The 20,446-nt window shown below is 51.1% G+C and overlaps 3 protein-coding genes and 1 pseudogene across 3 annotated transcripts; 3 read left to right on the top strand and 1 right to left on the bottom strand.

Moving 5' to 3' along the window:
- Positions 1 to 877: 877 nt before the first annotated feature.
- LOC100897175 (multidrug resistance-associated protein 1 pseudogene) lies at positions 878 to 5,164 on the top strand (annotated as a pseudogene).
- A 506-nt stretch (positions 5,165 to 5,670) lies between these two features.
- On the top strand, positions 5,671 to 7,130 carry LOC108864902 (protein app1). Its single transcript, XM_018641349.1, has one exon. The coding sequence runs from the start codon at positions 5,824 to 5,826 to the stop codon at positions 6,955 to 6,957; it is 1,134 nt and encodes a 377-aa protein (XP_018496865.1). The 5' UTR covers positions 5,671 to 5,823; the 3' UTR covers positions 6,958 to 7,130.
- Positions 7,131 to 11,825: 4,695 nt separating this feature from the next.
- On the bottom strand, positions 11,826 to 17,672 carry LOC100902238 (neuferricin). The gene is made up of 9 exons (XM_003748202.1): positions 17,641 to 17,672; positions 17,431 to 17,549; positions 15,599 to 15,757; positions 13,685 to 13,809; positions 13,458 to 13,521; positions 13,140 to 13,296; positions 12,763 to 12,933; positions 12,515 to 12,606; positions 11,826 to 12,375 (listed from the first exon to the last, which is right to left on the bottom strand). Exons 2-9 carry the CDS (start codon positions 17,483 to 17,485, stop codon positions 12,263 to 12,265), a joined length of 936 nt encoding a protein of 311 aa, XP_003748250.1. The 5' UTR covers positions 17,486 to 17,549; positions 17,641 to 17,672; the 3' UTR covers positions 11,826 to 12,262.
- A 1,284-nt stretch (positions 17,673 to 18,956) lies between these two features.
- LOC100909283 (esterase GA18864) lies at positions 18,957 to 19,825 on the top strand. The gene has a single exon (XM_003748248.2). It carries the CDS (start codon positions 18,990 to 18,992, stop codon positions 19,665 to 19,667), a length of 678 nt encoding a protein of 225 aa, XP_003748296.2. The 5' UTR covers positions 18,957 to 18,989; the 3' UTR covers positions 19,668 to 19,825.
- Positions 19,826 to 20,446: the final 621 nt, after the last annotated feature.

The following is a 20,446-nucleotide window of genomic DNA, read 5'->3' as shown; positions in this document are numbered from 1 at the left end:
CCCTCCTCGCGACTAATCGCTCCCGGGACACTCCGCGATGAACCAGGATCCGTGTTATTCAAATTATTTTTCGTGAGCTCTAAATCGACGGCACGGCCCAATGGCTCCCGGAGAGAATCGTCGCACTCTTCATATATTTTTACGTTTCTTCGGCTGAGAAACCGCCCGCTGAGGTCATGAATCACCGTCTCTAGTGAGATTTGGGGCCAAAACTCTGACTGAGCGAACTGCACATCTTAAACGAGTCTCTACGAACTGCCATTCTTGCTCGACAGTTCCAGCACGAACGCGCTCGGAATTCCTCGGGTCATTCCTTGACCTTTCCCTCATTCCTTTATTTGATGATTTCAAACATATAATCGCGATTGCACGTGATAGCGAGTATCGGGATTTCGATTTCGGGAAGGTCTCAACGTTCGAAGGTTACAAGGAGTTCCCGATTTAGAGAACGTGTTGCCGCTGGAAAAGTTCTCCCTGGACGGCATATGGATGGTCTGTAAATCAATTTCTGTTCCGAGCAGAAATCCTAGCGTATAACTCACAGCTGCTGGCTGGGAAAGTGAAGGCAAGCAAAACGGAATCGAGCGAAGTCGCTCGCGCTAATTTGCAAGGATCGCTTCGCCATGCGTTTCGCTGACATGTGTTCGGACAGCACGGTGCGGCGGTGAATTTTGTGCAGTGAAAACAATTATTCAATTTCAATTATGAGAATTTCTACGTGTTCTTCTTCCGCCTCCTGGTGATCGGATAGACGGTGTCCGGCTCAAACTACGCTGTCAAGCGTCTGCTCGAGAACCATTATCGCGAACCCAAGAGACGCACGGGCAGAACTTTACCGCTTCTCCGGAAAACACCGGAGAACTTGTTCCCTGTCATCATGTTCTCCGCCGGATTTTGTGATGACGGTTTTTCTGAAATCACATTCTTCAGCGACAAGCCACCGATCTTTTCGAGGTGCTTCGAGTCCACGATCCTGACATACTTGCCCTCAATCTGCGCTGTTATCTGTCTGATCGATATGATTTCGGGAAGCCCCACGGTAGGCGAACGATCGGAAGCTTCGAAGTGCCGCCTCGGAACTATCATGGCCCAAGCTACAGCGCTCATCCATGTACTCGAGATATTTCTGGAACTGCAGGAGGGCAGCTCAAGTGCGTCATACGTTTCGTCTTTGGCCCTGAAATCAGTGAACTTGATCGCCGTCATCGTGGCTCGAGGGCAAGCTCTGAGGCATTCGAGGAAAATACGAATTTTCTGGATCGTCACCTTCCTCTGCGAGACTCCTGGTATGTACCACGAGATCCTCGACTGCTACACGGGAGTCCTGGAGAAAGACGGAGCCACCCGACTCTCATTACAGTCAGCAGCGTATATCCTGATATTGCTGCAGTGTCTACTCGAGATCTGCTCAGATCGTGAACCATCCGAGAATCCCAAAGAGAAACCCGAAAAAAGTGGAGTGCTGACCCATTTTGTGGGAGAACTTCTATTCATGCAGATGTCGAACTTAATCTATACCGGCAATCGGAGATCTCTTGGTGATAATGATCTCCCGGAACCGCTCCCGGATCTGGAATCAGAACGATGGTATGAAAAATGGGAAAAAACGCTGAACCGGGATGGAGCTCCCGGGGAGAAATGCAGCCTCCTAAAGTCACTTTGGACGACTTTCCGGGCCGACGTCATCAAGATCTGGATATGCGGGCTCATCTTCGCCACCTTAGCCCCGAGCCCGTTCTTGTGCCTGAATCAGATCATATTATTTTTCGACGAGCCCGACGCGCCCTCGTGGGTAGGCTACGCGTACGCTTTCGCAATATTCGCTTTGAACCTGACGTCGTTCGCGATTTCCCGCTCCAACGAGTCACGACTGGCAAGTATCGGTCTGAGATGCAAAGCCGTCCTGATCGCTGCGGTTATGCGGAAGTCTCTCGAGATGAATGCGACCCAGCTCGGCAAGTACACCAACGGGGAACTTGTCAATCTTCACTCAGTCGACTGCGACAAAGTGATTCAATTCACCAACATGATCGGCAGTGTGGTTGTTTCTCCTTTCTATATTGTCTACTGTACTGCACTCCTGTGGAGTTTCATCGGACCGTCGAGCTTCATTGGACTCGCCGTCCTACTCCTCACGATGCCTGCGTCGAGCTACGCAGCAGGACTCTATCGCAGGACCCAAGCCGCGCAGGCTCGTCTCAAAGATGGAGGGTTGAAAGTGATAAGCGAGTTGCTGTCCAGCATCAAAACCGTGAAGCTCCACGGCTGGGAACAGGCTTTCCATGCGAGAATCGACAAGCTGCGCCGACAGGAAAATAAGCTTCTGATGAAACTCGCTTTCCTGTCGGCCTTTCTTCGATTCTGTTGGGCACTCACGCCGATCTTGATGATCATAACCACCTTCATTTCTTATTTGTACTTGAACGACGTAGCAGCCGCCCCACCGAACGTCGTCTTCGTATCACTATTCCTGCTGACCAGCATGCGTCAGTCGCTCGCAATGATTCCGGATGTTACGGCCTGTGCCATGCAGACGCTGGTCTCCATCAAGCGAATCGAGAAATTCTTGGAGACCGAAAGTCTAGAAGTCAACACAGTTGGGAGCGAACCTCCGCTCGGAGCAGCAGTTTCCTGGTCGGCTGCCACCTTGACATGGAAGGCTACAGGAACGATGAACGAGGCGATATTGAGGAATATCAGTCTCACAGTGAAAACCGGGGAATTGATTGCGGTGATCGGCAGAGTCGGTTCGGGGAAGTCTTCCCTCTTGACGTCTCTGCTCACAGAACTCCAACTCTTAGAAGGCAAAGTCAACCTGCGAGGATCTGTGGCCTATGTTCCACAACAAGCTTGGATTCAAAACGCCTCAATCAAAAAAAACATCATCTTCACTCGAGCGTTTGACGAGACCGAATTCGCCACCGTTCTGAAAATATGCTGTCTCGTCGATGATTTGTCATCGCTTCCCGGGGGCGAAAACACCGAGATCGGGGAGCGGGGCATAAACTTGAGCGGCGGCCAGAAGCAGCGAGTTTCGTTGGCGCGCGCCGTATACCAAAATCGGGACATCTATTTACTGGACGACCCCCTGAGCGCGGTAGACGCGCACGTAGGCGCGTCAATTTTCAAGGACGTCATCGGAAACTCCGGCATTCTCAAACACAAAACAAGGATTCTCGTCACAAATCAGCTTTCTATTCTGAGCCGGGTAGATCGGATCATTCTTCTCGAGGAGGGTCGAATCGCCGAGCAGGGCAGCTATCAGGACTTGACGCGAGCCGGCACTGACTTCTCCCAGTTCCTGAAGGAGCACCATCGGGAGGAGGCTCCGCGAAGCAGCGAGATCCTGAGCGATCCTGTCCGCGACTTTCGAACGGAATCGGACATGCGAAACCACACCTTGGTCACCGAAGAATTGACCCAATCGGGCAGCATAAAGATCGAAGTATGCAGAAGATTCATTGCCAAAATGGGCTTCTGTCTATTCGTGTGGAGCTTCGCTGGGTACTTCCTGGCTCGCGCTTGCATGCTCTTGTCCGGTCTCTGGCTGAGTCGCTGGTCAGAGGACGATCCACGACCAACTGATGCAAACTACGTACGGAGAGAACATCGAATCGAGGTTTATGTCGGCTTGGTTCTGCTCTACACTTTGTGGCAATTTTCAGGTGCAGCCGCCATATCTCTTGGATGCGTCAAGATCGCGAGCGCTCTCCATCGGAAGATGTTATCGGCGCTGCTAAGGGCTCCGATGAGTTTTTTCGAAACGACCCCACTCGGTAGGATACTCAATCGATTTGGTAAAGATGTGGTGCAATTAGAGATGGAGCTCCCCGTGGTTTCGAATTTATTCTTAGAGATTTTCACCAATTTTATTTCGATTATAATTTTGTCGACGGCTGCCGTTCCGATATTCTTCGTTTTCATGCTGCCACTTGTTGCCATTCATTTCGTCATTCAGAGAACTTTCATGAGATCGGCTCGTCAGCTGAAGCGAATGGAGGCGGCGAGTCGATCTCCGGTCGCTAATCATTTCTTGGAAAGCTTGAATGGCGTAACTAGCATCAGGGCCTATGGAGTGTCTCGGGATTTCATCGAGATGTCTAACCGGGTCGTTGATTCTTGGAACAATCATAGCTATCTTCTCACTCTGGGTCGTTTGTGGCTCGGTGCTCGAATAGACATCATTTCGAGCTCGATCGTTGTTCTTTCAAACGTGCTGATAATGACACAGAGAGGGAATATCGAGGCCGGACTGGTGGGTTTTATCTGTTCTCTCTCCATCGGAATATCTTACTCGTTCAGTCGCGTCGCCCACTACGCAACGGAAATCGAATCCGGCATCATAGCGTCGGAAAGAATCGAAGAATACTGCGATGCCAAACCCGAAGCTCAGTGGGTCCTCGAGCAGAGGCCTCCACCTGGCTGGCCCGCACACGGAGCTGTGGAATTCGAGAATTTCTCCGCGAAATACCGAGAAGGTCTAGATCTGGTGCTCAGAGGAATAAGTTTGAAGATCCGCCCAGGCGAGAAAATCGGAGTAGTCGGTCGAACGGGAGCCGGCAAATCGTCGCTGACACTGTCGTTGTTCAGAATTATCGAAGCCGAGAGTGGGTCTCTTCGAATCGACGGGATCGATGTCTCTCAAATCGGCCTTCATGACCTGAGACGTCGACTTACGATCATTCCTCAGGACCCTCTGATTTTTTGTGGCAGTCTCCGCGGTAATCTGGATCCCAATCGAAAATACAACGATGAGAAACTTTGGCGTGCTCTTGAGAAATCTCACCTGAAGACATTTTTCGCTGACTCTCGCGGTCTGGACCAGGACATCAATGAGGGCGGATCTAATCTTTCGGCGGGACAGCGTCAGCTGATATGTCTAGCTAGAGCTATACTCCAGAGGAGCAAGATACTCGTAATGGATGAAGCAACTGCGACCGTTGATGAGGAGACGGACGCTTTGATTCAACGAACGATCCAATCGGTTTTCTCTGAATGTACCGTGATCACGATCGCGCATCGATTGAACACGATCTTGAAGTACGATCGGGTTATCGTCATGGACCGGGGAAGGATCTCAGAGGACGGGTCTCCTAGGGATTTACTGCGCAATCCACAGTCTCTCTTCCACGAAATGGCCAGAGAAGCGGGGCTTATCGATTGAGCTCAGCGCTGTGTAGGGGTTCTCCAAAGTCGACATAAGTAATAGGTATGCTGAGGCGAGGGTTCTGAGCGATTATACATACTTGTCAAACTCAATCATTCGGAATACCCATCATATCAACGCATCCGAGATCCCGGAGACGGGATCAGGCTTGAAACCGTCCATTTCCCAAAGAATCATGAGATGCTTCTGTACATCTACACTGGACTCTCCAGAAGCGAGTGAATAAACCTGACCCGATCGGAAGAGCATACAGCATCTAAAGCAGTTATTTCTATCTCTGGCTCTGGAGAAATCTGGCGACGCAAATCGGTCACACAACTCCAGGAATCACTCTAAATGAAGAATATGGCGAGATAAAAGAATCCGAATTGATGACGACCCTCCGGTCGCACATGCTCGTCGACTCGTTCGCCCATCACGTCTCCTCTTGTGAACATTGCGCGTCTGTCGGGGGATGATGGCTATGACATCACCATGAGACCGTGTTACAGGCGTTCAGTACACGTGTCGCGGAGGTGCAGGTGAAAGCTCAATCTCTCAATCTCGCAAGGAACCAGTACCGAACAATTTTTGTGTCAAGCCGGAGAGCATTTGAGATCCTCCAGCTCCTACGAGGAAGAAGATTCGCGAGTATATTCTTAGAGGCTCGAGCTAACATGGAAAATCAAGGAGGCCAAGAATCTGCCGAAGGCCAAGCAGGTGCAAAAAGTCCTACAAGTCCGGAAGTTCCCACAAGTCCGGAAGTTCCCACAAGTCCGGAAGTTCCCACAAGTCCGGAAGTTCCCACAAGTCCGGAAGTTGCTACAAGTCCGGGAGTTCCTGTAAGTCCGGAGGATCCGGCAGTTCCGGAGGGTCTAGCACTTCCGGAGGGTCCAGAACCCACGAAGGGTCCTGCACTTCCGGAGACTCCAGCAAGTCCGGAAGGTCCAGGACTCACAGAAGGCCCAGCACTTACCGGAGATCCTGCACCATCGGAAGCTCCAGCAACTACGGAAGGTACATCGCGCACGGAGGGCCAAGCGAACGCGGGAAGTCAAGTAGGCCCAGCAGTTCAAGCAGGCCCATCGATTCAAGCAGGGCCGTCAGTACAAGCAGGCCCGTCGGCTCGAGCAGGCCCTCCGGCACCCGTTAAGTCGAGCTCAATTAGTCAACAAACCACGGAAGCTATCGAGAGTGTGGAATTTCATACAAGTGTGGAAGTTCAACCAACTACAGGAAGTCAACCGGCTTCGTCGTCTCAACCGGGATGGTCATTCGATGCGACTGCGGACGCGACAACAGGAACGCTCGAATCGTGTGCACTTTGGCTTTACGCGCAAGTCCTCAACTCCGAGTTGTGTCGCCACCCACGGTCTGTCATTACCAGCACGCTTGGCATCGTGTCCATAGTTTTCATCCTGGTGGTTGGGGGTGTGCGTTGTTTCTTCATGTCAGGATACGGACCTGCCTGTATCATCGTAGCTCTGACTTTCATTCTTTTCTTCGTGCTAAGTGTGTCCATGCTGATAGCGGACTGTTATCGGAGGAGAATGGCTGATCGCGGTCATGTCTCATTCGCCTCGACCGAAGCAAATATCGACGATCGCGAGAGCCGGAACATTCAAGAAACCGCTTTCGGCGCCGAAGGAAGCTCAGGAAGAACAAGTCGTGTCGTGACCTGCTCCTGGCACAACAGCACGGCGACTAGCACGGGCACGGCAAGCTCCCTCTGGGCACGGAATAATAAAACGGATTCGGCCACTGACACTCCAGGACGCGACACGGAACCCATGGATACAGGATCAACTTAAGCGAGCATCGTCTTAAGCATTGCCCAGGGCAAGCACTGAATTACACTAAAAAAAAATTCGTGCGCGGCACCCGGCTTCATATGTAAACGTATTAATCGATTTCTGATTTCTGAATTTATATGATGGATTCATTTGTGAGTAAGACTAAAAATAAATGACGCTACCGATTCAATCGAGTAAAGCTGTTCGATCATTCTCATGGATCATGATCCCTGGCCGGAGGTCATTGTCTTCTAGGAATCGTCTATTTATAGTCGCTCATACTGACTCATAAGCATTGCCTCACATAGACAGTGAGCCGTCCTAAGGTGTCGCATCGACTTCCGCATCTTCGATTGGAAAACGATCTCATCAACTACAAGAATCCATGAATCATGCCGAGAACGAATGGAACAGACAAATAAATAGAGCCGCGATGAGCAGAGGTCGAGATCCATGACATCGGCGCGGTGGTCGTATCCGCTCGTGTACATGCTCGACTATCGAGCCAGCATTCGTAAACATTGCTCAAGGAAGATGGCTTCGCTGATAATTGTGAGGTCGCTCTGGGAACGTTCGCGTTTTGCATGAGAGCTGGTGCAAGAGCTACTACGATTCCACAGGGGAACCCACATCCAGTCGCTTCTAAGTTATTTCTCAAGACATTTGAGTGGAACCCTCCGAGTTCCGACGAGGAGAAGGAGATCTGCGCGTATGGACGGTTACGACCGGGCAGCTGCACCAGCCGGGGGTCATGGGCTCAGGAACTTCATGCAAGATTGATATAGGCGTTGGCATAAATTAATGTGGGTCGTAGTCAACTTCGCTCTCTTGAGCCTCATGCTCGCTTGGTCTATCGAGTATTTTCAAGGGAGAGCCGACCCTGTCATCTGCGTTTGCTCAATGCTATTCTTCTTCGTAACGGTAGCGACCGTCACTCTCAAGCTGCTCATTGAGCATATGAGATCGGACCCGGAAAACTACGACGGAGAGGAAATCCCATTGAGACCATTGTCAGTGCTCCACCCCCCTCGAGAGTCCCCGAACATGGAGGGAGTAGACCGACCCGCCCCTAATTTGAGACGGAGGGAACCGATTCAAACAAGAGGTAGAAGTCAGAGCGATTTCACACATGGAGCGGATGCTGGGGTATTCGTGTGATAAAATACGTCGGAGAGTCCTCGAAAGGCCCGCGAACCTTGACGACGTAGGAAGCTCAAGAGGTATCGGCTCAGTATTGATTCATGAATTTTTGATTTATTTGTGTATGTATTGGAGAGAATTTCTGGCTCCTCTCGATCGAGAATGAGGGTACCAGAGTAAATAAATGACGCTGAAGACTCGACGACGGGAAAATAAGGAAAATCCGCTGTTGATTAAGTTATCACAGGAGAGGGATCACCGAGGGTTCGAATTCGTAGCTTCCCTTGGGTTCTCATCTAAGGAGTCTAGAAGTCTTCACGAGGGACAAACGCGATTTCAGTGACCCTGACGATCTCCTCTTGTATCCATGGCGCAAGCAGCGCTAATCAAACAATCACAATCAGTGCTCTGGAAAAGGGGAAAGTAATCCGCTCTCGGTCGTGATCTCTCCGAGCGGTATCTCCACCGAAGTTCGAGACTGATGCTCACCGATACTTACAAAGGCACCTCGCAGCCTCCCCTCCGAGACGACTGGTTCACCTTTGGAGCCGAAATCGGTGAAATGAACTGAATGATCTGCCTATTCAAGCCGCGTCGGGATGAGTGACACGGCGCGGAATTCCTCAAGGAATCACTCTTAATCCGCACGTCATTTACATTGCAGGGCACCCCTCCGTGAGCCGACCCCTATTTTCCCTGGTCAGCCTGATGTCGAGTTCTTCGGATGCCATTGCGCAAGAGAGGCTCAGAAGTTCGGGAGCGTTCACGAATACAGCTAATTCTGCTGGATGTCATCTTCACGAGAAAAACAATTCCAGTTCAGCAGCCTGGAATAGTCAGAAACGAGCAGGAGATTAGAGAGAGCCGAGCCCAGTCGCGCTGCGTTTGCGGATGCCTCCATTCTAGCTGAATCATCAGGTTCCGATCCCTCGAGCGATGGTGTCAGACGAGGGAGCAACGAAAAGACTCGGAGTTCATATTTTCCTCTATGACGCTTTGTCTCAATATCGACGGAGCACAATCGGGTTTTCTGCTTGTGGTGATGGGATGATGCCCGCGAAGCCATGGTATTATACATTAATCATATGATTTACGCGTGAAAATAAACCAGCACAGCGAGGCGGACTTTCCCACCTACTGCTGTTGTCGTGACTGGGTCCATCGCGGGCTGTGAATATCCGGTAAGCTTGCCAGCCCGCCCCACTATTGGAACCAGGACCTCGACTAACGGATTCAGGTTCGAATAATCGGAGCCGGCTCGCCGATCATCATTGTGATCAGCCATCAGAGCAGTCGTTTCCGGTGCCGCTCGTAGTAATCCGCGGGAGATCACCGTGCGAAAATCACGCTGTGCTCCACCCGCCCCAGCAGACGAATCCTCCTTCGCTGACTCCCGATCGCTATAAGCCCCGAAGATACGGATCTAGATGCCCGTGAAGAAGAGCTCGTCGGCGAGAGATATTGGAAAGTAGCGAAAATTCGCGGTTTACATATGCTCGTTCTTCGCATGGTTCCTGATGATCCTTCTACTCGTCGAGCGGCTTCGTCTCGTGGAGCATGCTCGATATTTCGCTAGTGGCGACGACTTTGGTTTGTTGGCTCGGGCGCTTTCACATCGAGGCCCTCGCGCCAGACGCGGAACCTCGGATGCCGGTGGCTCTCATGAGGATGAACGACATGGCCTCTCATGACCCCGCGCGTCCAATCCTGAGCGGGGATGTCCGTGCGCGGGCTTCATGGGATCGACGACGATCTGAACCAGCGCGGTTCAAGGGCGGAACTGGCAGTCCACCACTCGGGGACGCCGCCGAGGACGTTTGAGGACTCGACCACAGGATGGATGACGAAGGCGCTCATTATTCTCCCTCGTCTAGTCTGGGATTCCGGATTGGGACCCTACGCGTAGGGAGCCCGCTATAAGTGCATCGAATCTACAGGTATCGAAACGGAACCCAAGCCGAGCGCTGGTCCGTTGTAATATTCTGAGACGAGATTGGGAACGGATTTCTGGCCATAAGGACAGATGCCGCAGTTTAGGCAAGGATCTGAGCTAGCCCTGGAGTTTCAAAAGTATCTCCGATCCAGATTCGGAACTCCCAAGTATTCTGGCAGCTGCCAAATCGCTTGAATGATTTTATGTACCGCAGGGTGGTCATCCTATTGTCCTCCGGATTATTCGACCTGTGCGTCGTCAATGACCTCTGTCATTCCGCTCCGGATTCCGTGTTGCGTGTTGATCATCATCGAGTCGCCCAATCGGGGCTCGACGGCGCGGTGCCGGCGCCTCGGGATATTCCTGATGTCCAGTCATCCCTCACAAAATGCGCCTGGCGACCGCACCTATCCGCTGGAAGCCGCGAACGAGCGTTTCTCGTTCGATCTCGATCAGAGTCTCACGAGGGAAACAAATGGTCATCTGCGAATGCTGAGCGCGACCCAGCAAACGCACGGAAGGCGTGCTGCTGACTGTACGAGCTGATGACTACGCAATTAGCAGCAGTATAAGGAACGCTCAAGGAGTTCCTCAGAAGTCGCTCACTCGAGACTTGCCTAACGACAACATCCGAGCTGCGCTGCGCCGTGAATCGTTCTCGAAACGATGTTGGTCGGCCTCTCAGGGAGAGCAGCTCGGAACGGAGAATTGAAAATTCAGGGAGGCATTGATGGTGGTCTCGAACAAGGAGGCGATACATGAAAGACCAAGCTCGAGGACTGCTTCTCCGAGACTGCGGAGGAATTGCTCTTCAACACCATTGGAATAGTGGACATCCAAGGAAATGAATCCTCTCGAACGAAGCTTCACCGACAATCAGAAAACGAATTCTTCAGTTCCTCTTTGGCGAGGGATCCGATTCCTTCGATACAGATGAGATTCTCCGAGGAGGCATTCGGAACTCTTGCCACTGAATCTGAGCGAGACCTCTAGCCGGAGAGTATGGTAATATACTATCGAGTATACCCTCCATGTTTTTTTTTCCCTCACGAGCTTGATCGACCGATATGATTTCATTTCGATCCTTCCATTCTCCCGGAGCTCCTCGACTGATTTGATGGGTGCTCAAGACTACGTAAGGTTGTGCCGTGACGGCTTCCATTCCCGATAGCGATATCATTGTTCCGTAACGAAGCCAGACGACTCCATGCTTTATCCTGCTTCACTGGATTCCGATAGCTGCGGCTAACGCTGAGAGCTGCTAGAAGAAGACTTCCATAGCTGCCCGAGGGATTGCTAATTTACCAGTTCCAGGTGGCGCTCAGATTCTCCTCGAGACATGTCGTGCGCCCCACGACTGAAGCCTGAGAGCAAGGAAGGGAAATCCAAACTTACTTTAAGAATTTCCCCGGAAAATCCTGACTCTTACGACCGAATTGCGGAGCGGATATCTCCGCATTCGAAGACTTCGATCGGAAAGCTTGAGCCACTGCTCGAATCCCAGAGATTTTTTGACTGTCCACATAACACTCGCCGAGCTTTTCGTGCATAACACAATATACTGAAGTCTGGTGGGAAGGTTCGAAGATTCTCCGCTCTATGGCCCAACAGCGGCGTATGATTGAATTGCGGAAGTTCGAATGGAATCGAAGTTCGGACTGAGGAGCTAAGGAAAGATATTTCAGCATGGCGATTCCATTCTCTGGCACTTCGGGATCCTGAGGGAGACGATCGCATCCACGGACAGTTTCAAGGCCCCGCAAGAATCTCGACCGGGTTCTGCTAGATCCCACAGATTGATGAGGACATGGGAGTAAAATAAGTCATTTATTTATTCCAAGAGAGCTAAAATGTACATCACGGAAAGTTTGCCACTCAGCCCGGATATATTAATGGCCAGCTAACTCGACAAAAATCTGCTCGTGGTGAAACGATTCGTGGTCGGCCTCCTCGCCGCGTCGAGCGCTCGAATCGTTTCGCTATCAATTCCATGTTTTCCGCTGGAATTTTCAGATCTGTCGGCTCCGTTCCGAAATTGGGATATATCATAGAAAGAATTTTCTCCCGAGCGATTCTCAGGTTGGGAAAACTATAGTTGCCATACACCAATGCCGATATTCTCTTTTTCCATGACTGGAAGCCACGCTCCTGGCTATCCCCGTCCCGTTGGATCGCAGATGCACGGCTCGATCGAACGGAAGGCTAGCTGAAGAGCGAATTTCCTGATCATCCAAGCGGTCTGTCACGTTCTCACTTCAGCTTGCATGAAACGGAAGTTGGTTCGCAGTCGGGATATTCTTTGAGATTGGGGTTTGAGAGATCTCCGTTGTTCGTAGAAGCCGATGGATTGTCGTGCGGAGCGCCTAGAAAAACGGATAATTCTGTTTATCACTGACATTCATCCTACAAGCCTCGGGCCCATGTATTCCATGTAGAAGGATTCCACTGGGCCGGAGATATCTCCAAATATGCGGAGGGCCAAATATCTCCGGGAGCACTCACCGGTCGTTCTGACACAGACGCATCTTTCCTGACTCATACCAGGGGGGTGGTGTCTTCGGGGAACGCCAGTCCACTTACGCTTGATGCCCCCGCTAAAAAGTGGACACGAAATCGAGAATGAAAGTAGTGTATCGCAGAAATATCCATCCGAGCTGATTCGGCATCGTTAGACTCAGCACCTAAGGAACACGACGAGCCAAATCGCCATTAGGTGATCAACGCTGCGCAAATAGGCAACGCGTACGAACCTCTCGTCGCTGCACCACACCTTATGACCCTCTTTCGGCGTGAACTCGGAGTTACACGGGGGGAAAACCTTCTTGAGTTCGTCATCTTTCAATTTCGATGCGAGCGCAGTCTTGAGGATACCTTCCACTCGACGGAGTTCTGCGGTTTTGGCACCGGTGCTAGTGTAATACCTGGAAGCAGAGTCCTCGTCGTGAAAATATTTTATATTTCATTGATACCTTGCTACGGAGAAACGGAAGAAATCGATAATAGTTTCTTCATACTAAGGATATCCGTGTAGAGTGTAGGTATCCGAGAATTGAGGAGGCAAGCTCGAGCTTGCTCGATACCTCCCCAATGTGTCCCGAATGTTTCTCCAGATTTGTGTATGGCTCACCTTCCCACGAGTTTCCCCATGTACGAGTATTCCTTCTGGTAGAATTCGATCCAGGTAGCGAGTCCCGCAACCATATCGTCGGAGACCCCGTCGAGATCGTCCGTCAAACCCTTTTCGGTGAAGTCACCCGTGATGTAAGCTCTTGTGGCGTCCTTGCCTGTAAGAGGATCATGTAGTGTCTGATAGAAGTCTGCCTCAAATTGCTTCCCGAGGATGGCTGGCTCCCCGCAGAAAATGTTCCTCCACACGACCAGTGGAACTCATGATTCTCGCAGAGACATGAATGGGACCCTTGAGTCTTATAGCTGACAAACTCACCAGCGAAGAAGGCGTAACCACCGCCCTGGCGGTAGTGTTGGGCTCCCTTCTCGACGTTGTACACCTGGAAAAATCATAAGCGGTGACAATGGACTCCGGAAACGGTGCCCAGGTCGATCCTCCGACTGGACACCGTGAGATACATCGAAGTCTTTTTCGATCTCCGTAATTTTCTGCGGACGCTCATTTGGTTTCTGCATCCAATGATCCAACTCCGTCTCGCTAACCTTGCCCAATAGAGCTAAATACAATCCTTTCGAAGAAGGTTTCCCGTCGTATCTGGCTAGCGTTGCAGCATCGAAGAAACCAGCGGGCAGTTTGCCAGCGGCGGGGAAGAGAAACGGAAGATATCCTGAAAAAGGAAGGCGTCGAATTAGGCTCTGGAATGAACGAAGACCCCCAACTCGATTCCATATAAGATCCCCTCTGAACCGTCGGTCGATTTCTCAGCGTCGAGGGACGAGCGCTGAACAGTTCACGCTTCTTTCTTCTTCTGCGTCAACAAGTGAGGGACTTCATAAAGATAGACAGAACCGCTTACGACAAGTGGAATCGAAGAGTCGAGTCGTCTGTAAAAAAATGATTGTTGCTTCGCGCTCTACCGTCGAGGTTAACAACCCGAATATTCCGAAGTTTCGACCAGACGACCGCCTACAAGATGTTCGTCGTCTATCGTTGGTCCGAAGCGAAACGAGCGCACACCTACTGAGCATGAAACTACAATCGCTCTTTTCCACAATCGAATAGATGCGAGACCGAACGAATGTGTTCGAGAATTGTCAATGCGGGGATCGCAGCTCAATCCGATGCTCCTCGACTTGATTTATATTCGAACCTCTCTTCTTTCTCTCCGATCGTCTCCGAAAAACATCGATATGACACAATCTCCATCGATTGATCACAGAAACCACCGGAATTTCCCATTCCCTCCGACTGGATGGAGTTAGAACACACGAAGACTACACGTCATTTCGGTATCCGAAGCTCAAATTTGATTTCCGTGCGCGCGGTTACGTTGTTGATTCGATTGTTTCAAACGAGCACCCTGATTGAGGGATGCTCATGATGATAGTAATTTTCCTTGACGCCGCTTGGACGAAGGGTGACGATTCCGTAAAATGTTTCCGAGAAGCCTTTCATGAAATGTCGTCGGCAGCGTAAGGACGCGTAGAATGAAGCAGCGAAGCTCCTAGCTAAGGGCGTCGTGCGCCTAGAAAAGCCTTGATGACCTTTATCAACAAATTTGCCATCACGATTCTACAAGGTCACCTTTAAGCTTCGAATTCTCTGACTGAAAAGTCTGGTGAACATTATTTGAACCCGAATATAATCATTACTGGAAGTAATAGCTCGAAATTATTTCCTCTCCCTGAGAGCCGATAGTTCGATTGCTCTGACCCGAGCGAGTGCCTATTCGTCATGAGGCTCATCACTGCGATCGATTCCCTGGGTGGCCGGGAGGGAGCACGGACGGTGAGAGAGCATATCGGAACCCTGAATCAGCCAGTGCCGAAAAATCCCGAAGCCTCAACCTCCTCGAATTCTCTGAGATACCGTTTCCGTAACGCGGAATATCTCTGTCGGGGCTCTCGGAGTCGTTCTGAGAAATTTTTCGCCTATGGAGACGTAGGAGATATCTCCCCGGCTCGCGCACAAGCATTCCCGTCGACCATTTCATCTTTTTTTTGCATTTAGATCCGGGATAAACGAACTCATTATATCTTGGAGTTTTGCATCAGCAGAACGGTTAGATTTTTCTTGATGCTTCATCGTTCGCTCAACAGATCTTGGTCAGAAGCCGAGAGAGTGACTTGTGGGCGTTTATAAAAAAATATACCCAAACGACCCGCGGTTAATCGTGTGACCCCGTTCTTGGTTCTGCAGAACTTCCCGAGAACAACTTCGCCGGTCTCCTCTGGGACTCTGCTCCTTGGCCACGCTCATCAACTCGACTCAACCAGAACGAGACTCAGATCGCACGCTCAGGAAAATTGGTGCCTTCAGTCCCAGCGGGATACCCAAGCTTTTCCTCCGGCTTATCGACCCTCCCCGAAGATCCAAAGATTTGTAGGGATTTGAGCTTAAACGATGGGTTCATGGACACCGGAAATAGGGAACAGGGAAGAAGTCGGGTCACTTACGTTGTATCGTCGCGTATAAGTTGTCACTGTAGCTTTCGAGGATGGCAGTTTCTTTCGGGAAGCGTTCCTGGATCTCGGGGTAGTAGTAATAGAGGGCCGCCGCGACTGAAGCCACGATTATGGCGTAGAACCACGTGTCGCACAGTTTACGACTCATCGCTAAAAAACAGAAGAAGCCTGAGGATTTGTTCATGAGGGTTGAGTGACGGCCAGCTCATTTCTGGTGGAGGCGAAGCCGACCCCTCTCCGGATATTTTCCTCGTCTGGGAAACCCAGAATTCGGAACAACTTCTAGTTCTCGCTGAGCCTTATCTTCTCCCCATGTAAAAGTCTGAACATTTGAGCTTGAGCCCACGCCGTGGGCATGGGAATACGCCTCGGGGAATAGAGGGAAAACGGAGCTGTACCGATCATGAGCACCTCTTTGGAATAAGACACGAGACGATGCTAGAGATGAACGCACGTCGGGTGCAGAGAGCTGCTCTCGTATTGATTGCGCACAGAATTTCAATCGAAAACTGATCTTGATTCGGCGAGGCAACCACGGGTGGCCCGTGGAGGGCCGGATCCGAGGGGGGATGCGAAAATAATCGATAAATAGAATGACACAGAAAATTCTGAGGCTCGCCAAGTACCGGACCGTTACTCCGAAACCGAAGGCGATCGCATTCCAAGTTCCGGAGACGGAGAGAAGCCGGGAAAACCCGAGCATTGACAAGGAATAATGCGCTTCCGAACGCATGGTGATTCCGCCACGGGTTGGAAAATTCAGCGAGGTGTCTACTGCCGCTCTGAATGAGCGACCGCGAGTTCGGCGGCGGGAGCCGGCACAGAAACCGAATTTTCTGAATATTTCCTATTTCCGTGATCAAGGAGGAACAGATTCTTTCAAGTTCGATGGAAACTATATTTTCGACGTTCTTCTCCCTCCACTCTGGTCCGTTACTTTGATTTGATTTATTGGATCCAGTTTTGGATCCCGCCAATTGGATCATCTAAGCGAATGGCGAGAATTTACATCCTATAGCCACAGATAAAAAGCCGATCTCAGCGGAAACTAGGAAGTAAGTGCCGGCAGGCCGGCCGTTGAATCGACTGCATGGAGTGTCTGAGACGTCGCGTCGGCAGACGTAACACGAGACGCGGTTCCCGTTTCGTCTTACATAGCGCTGCGAGTAACGGCGACGGCGTTCGGGAGCTTCCGTCATTCGAATTCGAAACAAACCTCAGCCGTAAGTGAGTCCTCCCGCTCTGGAACAGGTCCGACACTGAACTCGTGGAACTCGTGCAGAGCCGAGAACTAACAACACGACTGCAAAGGCGATCTCTAGGGCGCTTGGTCTTCAGCTCAGCTGCCGTCATCCACGTTGACGTTACGTTGACTTCGGTGCCAGCGGCCGCTCGTTTGGGAGAGAGCGGCGAGTCTCAAAAACATGGAAAGGGAACCCCGTTCGACTGAGCGATATACTGACTGGATGGACGTTCCGAGACGAGACTCGCAGATGTGCACCGTCGTCTCACGCCGTAGTCGACCGCGTTGACCGACGGATCGCCCCGAAAAATCGATTGCCACTCGCCTTGACCAGGGTCCAATGAATCGTCGACAGTCGGAAAGAGAAACTTCGCTGCTGTCCAATGCGTTTCGCTGCCTCCAACGGCACCGAATTTCTACCCGACCTGCGATCGTTGTACCTACCCACGGTCACGTTGGTTCGCTCTTCGATAACTAGTAGAGCGTCTCTGCGCAGAAATTTCCGTCCCGAAATCGAAGGATCAGAGGGAACTGATCGGACTGAGCGCATACAGGTTCCGAAAATTCGACTCTCACTCACCATTGTGCTGCGGCGTTGATCGATGTCTCCATAGAATTCTTATGGTGAACTCCATAAGTATCCGAATCGTATAACACGTCAGCAATATCGGGAGAGATCGTGTTCTCTCTTGAGACCACCTGTAGACGGAAGTCAACAGATTCAGCAGCCCCCTCATTTAAGTTGCGGAATGAAATTGAAGGTTGGGATAAAGCCGTAAACATGCGATACCTTCTCGCGAGGGCTCGAAGCAGCTGTTCGAAATGATCAAACTCGTGCTCAATTTCGACAGTGCGCGTGAGGAGATCGTCTCGCGTCAAACCTCGTACGCGTGTCGGACTGTGACATCGACGGATTCAGGTTCCTCCTCCTGCTCGTTCTTGGAAAATTGGAAAATTCAGAAGGCGATTGGAGAAAATAAGATGAATCGGGAACGTTCGGCAGTGATCGAGATGCGGTCTAAGGGAGAGATACAGAACCGGAACCCCGGCCAGGCACTTGGGAGAGAAGTGGAAATAATTTCGTTTCTCCATCTGCACGGAGCTCTGACGTGATGAGCCCGATCGAGAGGACTCGAAAGTCCACTATGGGCCTGAGCCGAGCCATTGTTCTAAATCTGCTCCGTAGGAATCGGATGCGAGTAGTCGCTCGGCGTTCTCCGAGTTCTTACATGCTCCGTGGAATTGAAAAGATTGGCGAACAATGAATAATCTCGATGATCAGCGCTCATTCCCCATCCAATCCTAGAAGACTCTAGAAATCAGACTGCGGCCGATGCACGACGTGGACCGTGCCGCGGAGCTGCGGCTCAGCCGGACGCTGTTTCCAATCCCTTCCGGACCCGAGCTCAGGTCGATCCTTCGAGAAAATGGAACCATGATGTCTTGAACGGTCGAATCAATAATAACGAAGAGAACTTAAAACTTTGCAGGCCGGCGGTCAGCAGGACGCTCGTCTCGAATAATGACGGCGAAAGTCTCGGAACAAAATTCTTGTGCAGCCCGTTCGAAAAGGTTCCCAATGTTATCAGCGATCTACGGACACCCATGTCCGCGCATTCCGAGATGATCGGCCGCTACCAGCATCGATGCTCTCCTAGTTATTTCTCATTAAGAAGCTCATGATTCGAGTTCTGATTGGAGTTGCCCATTACACGACCGGAGACTCCTTGATCACCGAGACAGCTCCCGAAGAGATACTCGGTCAGTGAGCTTATTGAGAAAATCCATCGTTGCCAACGGGCACCTTCCCCCGAGCGCAACATGGGTGATTTTTTTCTGCACCCCGGAAGTCAACGAGAGGTCTCTCGGAGGATGCGAGTGGGGATTAAGGTCGCCAGGTCCTGGAAATCCTCTCCGGGATTGGAATCCTCTGATTGTGAGCTCTATAGAAAACTCGTCAAGACGCGATAGTACTGGAAGAGAAATGCGATAGGCTCAATTCTGCATGGATCGACATCCCTGTGCAGGGCTTTCCCAGGTGGATCAATGCGTGCATGTGACATCGTGCGGAAAAGTGCATGCTTGCTCCAAACATCGAACGTTCTCTGAAAACAGAGTATTTCTCGATCATCGAGGCGCATGATGGAGCCTCCGAGACTCAGAATCCTTTGCTTACACGGTTACCGGCAAGATGCCGAATCCTTCAGGACGAAGTGCAGACCCATACAGAAGGCCACGAAGAATTTCGCCGACTTCATGTTTCTCACCGCTCCGACCCCCATAGGCGGTAAGGACCGAGAGCGCGGCTGGTGGATTTCAAGGCCCAATTTTCTCAAAGACATCCACGAGCCCGAAACCCAAGACGAGAATTTCGAACAAGCCCTCAGGTTGGTTTCTGACATCGTTGAAAGCGAAGGCCCCTTCGATGGAATTCTGGCGTTTTCGCAAGGCGCCTGCTTTGCCTCCTACATCCTCCGGCTCGGCGGCCGGATTTTCGGGGACTACGATGGCGTCAACTTCAAATTCGCGGTACTCTTCAGCGGGTACGAATCTCGTTTCACTCGACACCTCCGCGATACACAGATCACGATACCGACCCTGCACTACTATGGATTGACCGATAAAGTTATCCCGCCGGAAAAGTGTATAGATTTCGGAAAAATGTTCAGCAACATCGAAGTTCACGAGCACGACGGAGGGCACTTCCTGCCGACGACCGGTGACCCGAAGAAGATTATCGTGGAATATATAAAGAAGTTTGTCCCGGTGGTAGAATCCTCACCGAATTCGAGTGTCAGCAACGAAAGTTGCGGCTGAAAACCGCTGGAGTCGCCACCATTCCGCGTGGAAGAAAACATCAAGTGGGAAACGATATCCTGGAGGAGTTTCCCCTCCCGTTCGATCGTCGCTCCTCTCTGCTCTGATTCAGTTCATTGGAATTACCTTCAGACAGAATAAATTGAAATGGCAGAAATTTCTAACAAATCTCTGAGGTTTTATTGGGTCTCCCAAGCGTCTCGATTCTGCGGTAGATGACCAGTCCCAGAGAACGCATCGGATGCCACCGGGAAGTTCCTCTCGCCAGCCGGTTGATTTAGTATACAGTATTCGTGGATCACAGACTTCTAGACAATCGACAATCATCTCTAGGCGTAGAGCGGTCTGCAAGGTATCTGGCGTCTCCTCTCATCACCATTCGGGGAGCATCCCAAAACACAACGCTGTACAAGAATTCACAATCACTGGATCTATTCTCCAGCGGCCAGTTCATTTCACTGAAGAAGGCGATTCGGGGGCAGTAAGCTACGTTTCCGCACCACAGGCTCGGGCATTCATTCTCTCTCCATCCAACCTCTCTAGGAATCAGGAGTTTAACTTCAAGGCGTTCAGGTGCCTGGGAAGCATTTGAGCGGCACCGATTCGGCAATAGGAGTCCTAGAACCGGATCAGTGATTCCCGGAAGTCCGACGCGCGAACCCGATTTCCTTAGCCCTCGGCTCCTCTGAACTCCGGTGACGTCATTGTGCATTGGTTTTCCTTCGATACGTCATTCCAGAGTTTTTCAAATCTGTCGCTGTGCTGAGATTTTAGGAAAC

Source organism: Galendromus occidentalis, unplaced genomic scaffold (genome assembly GCF_000255335.2).
Source record: "Galendromus occidentalis unplaced genomic scaffold, Mocc_1.1 scf7180000077529, whole genome shotgun sequence".
NCBI classification, from domain to species: Eukaryota; Metazoa; Arthropoda; class Arachnida; order Mesostigmata; family Phytoseiidae; genus Galendromus; species Galendromus occidentalis.
The sequence above is the reverse complement of the archived record's forward strand: the minus strand, read 5'-3'. Positions and strand labels throughout refer to the sequence as shown.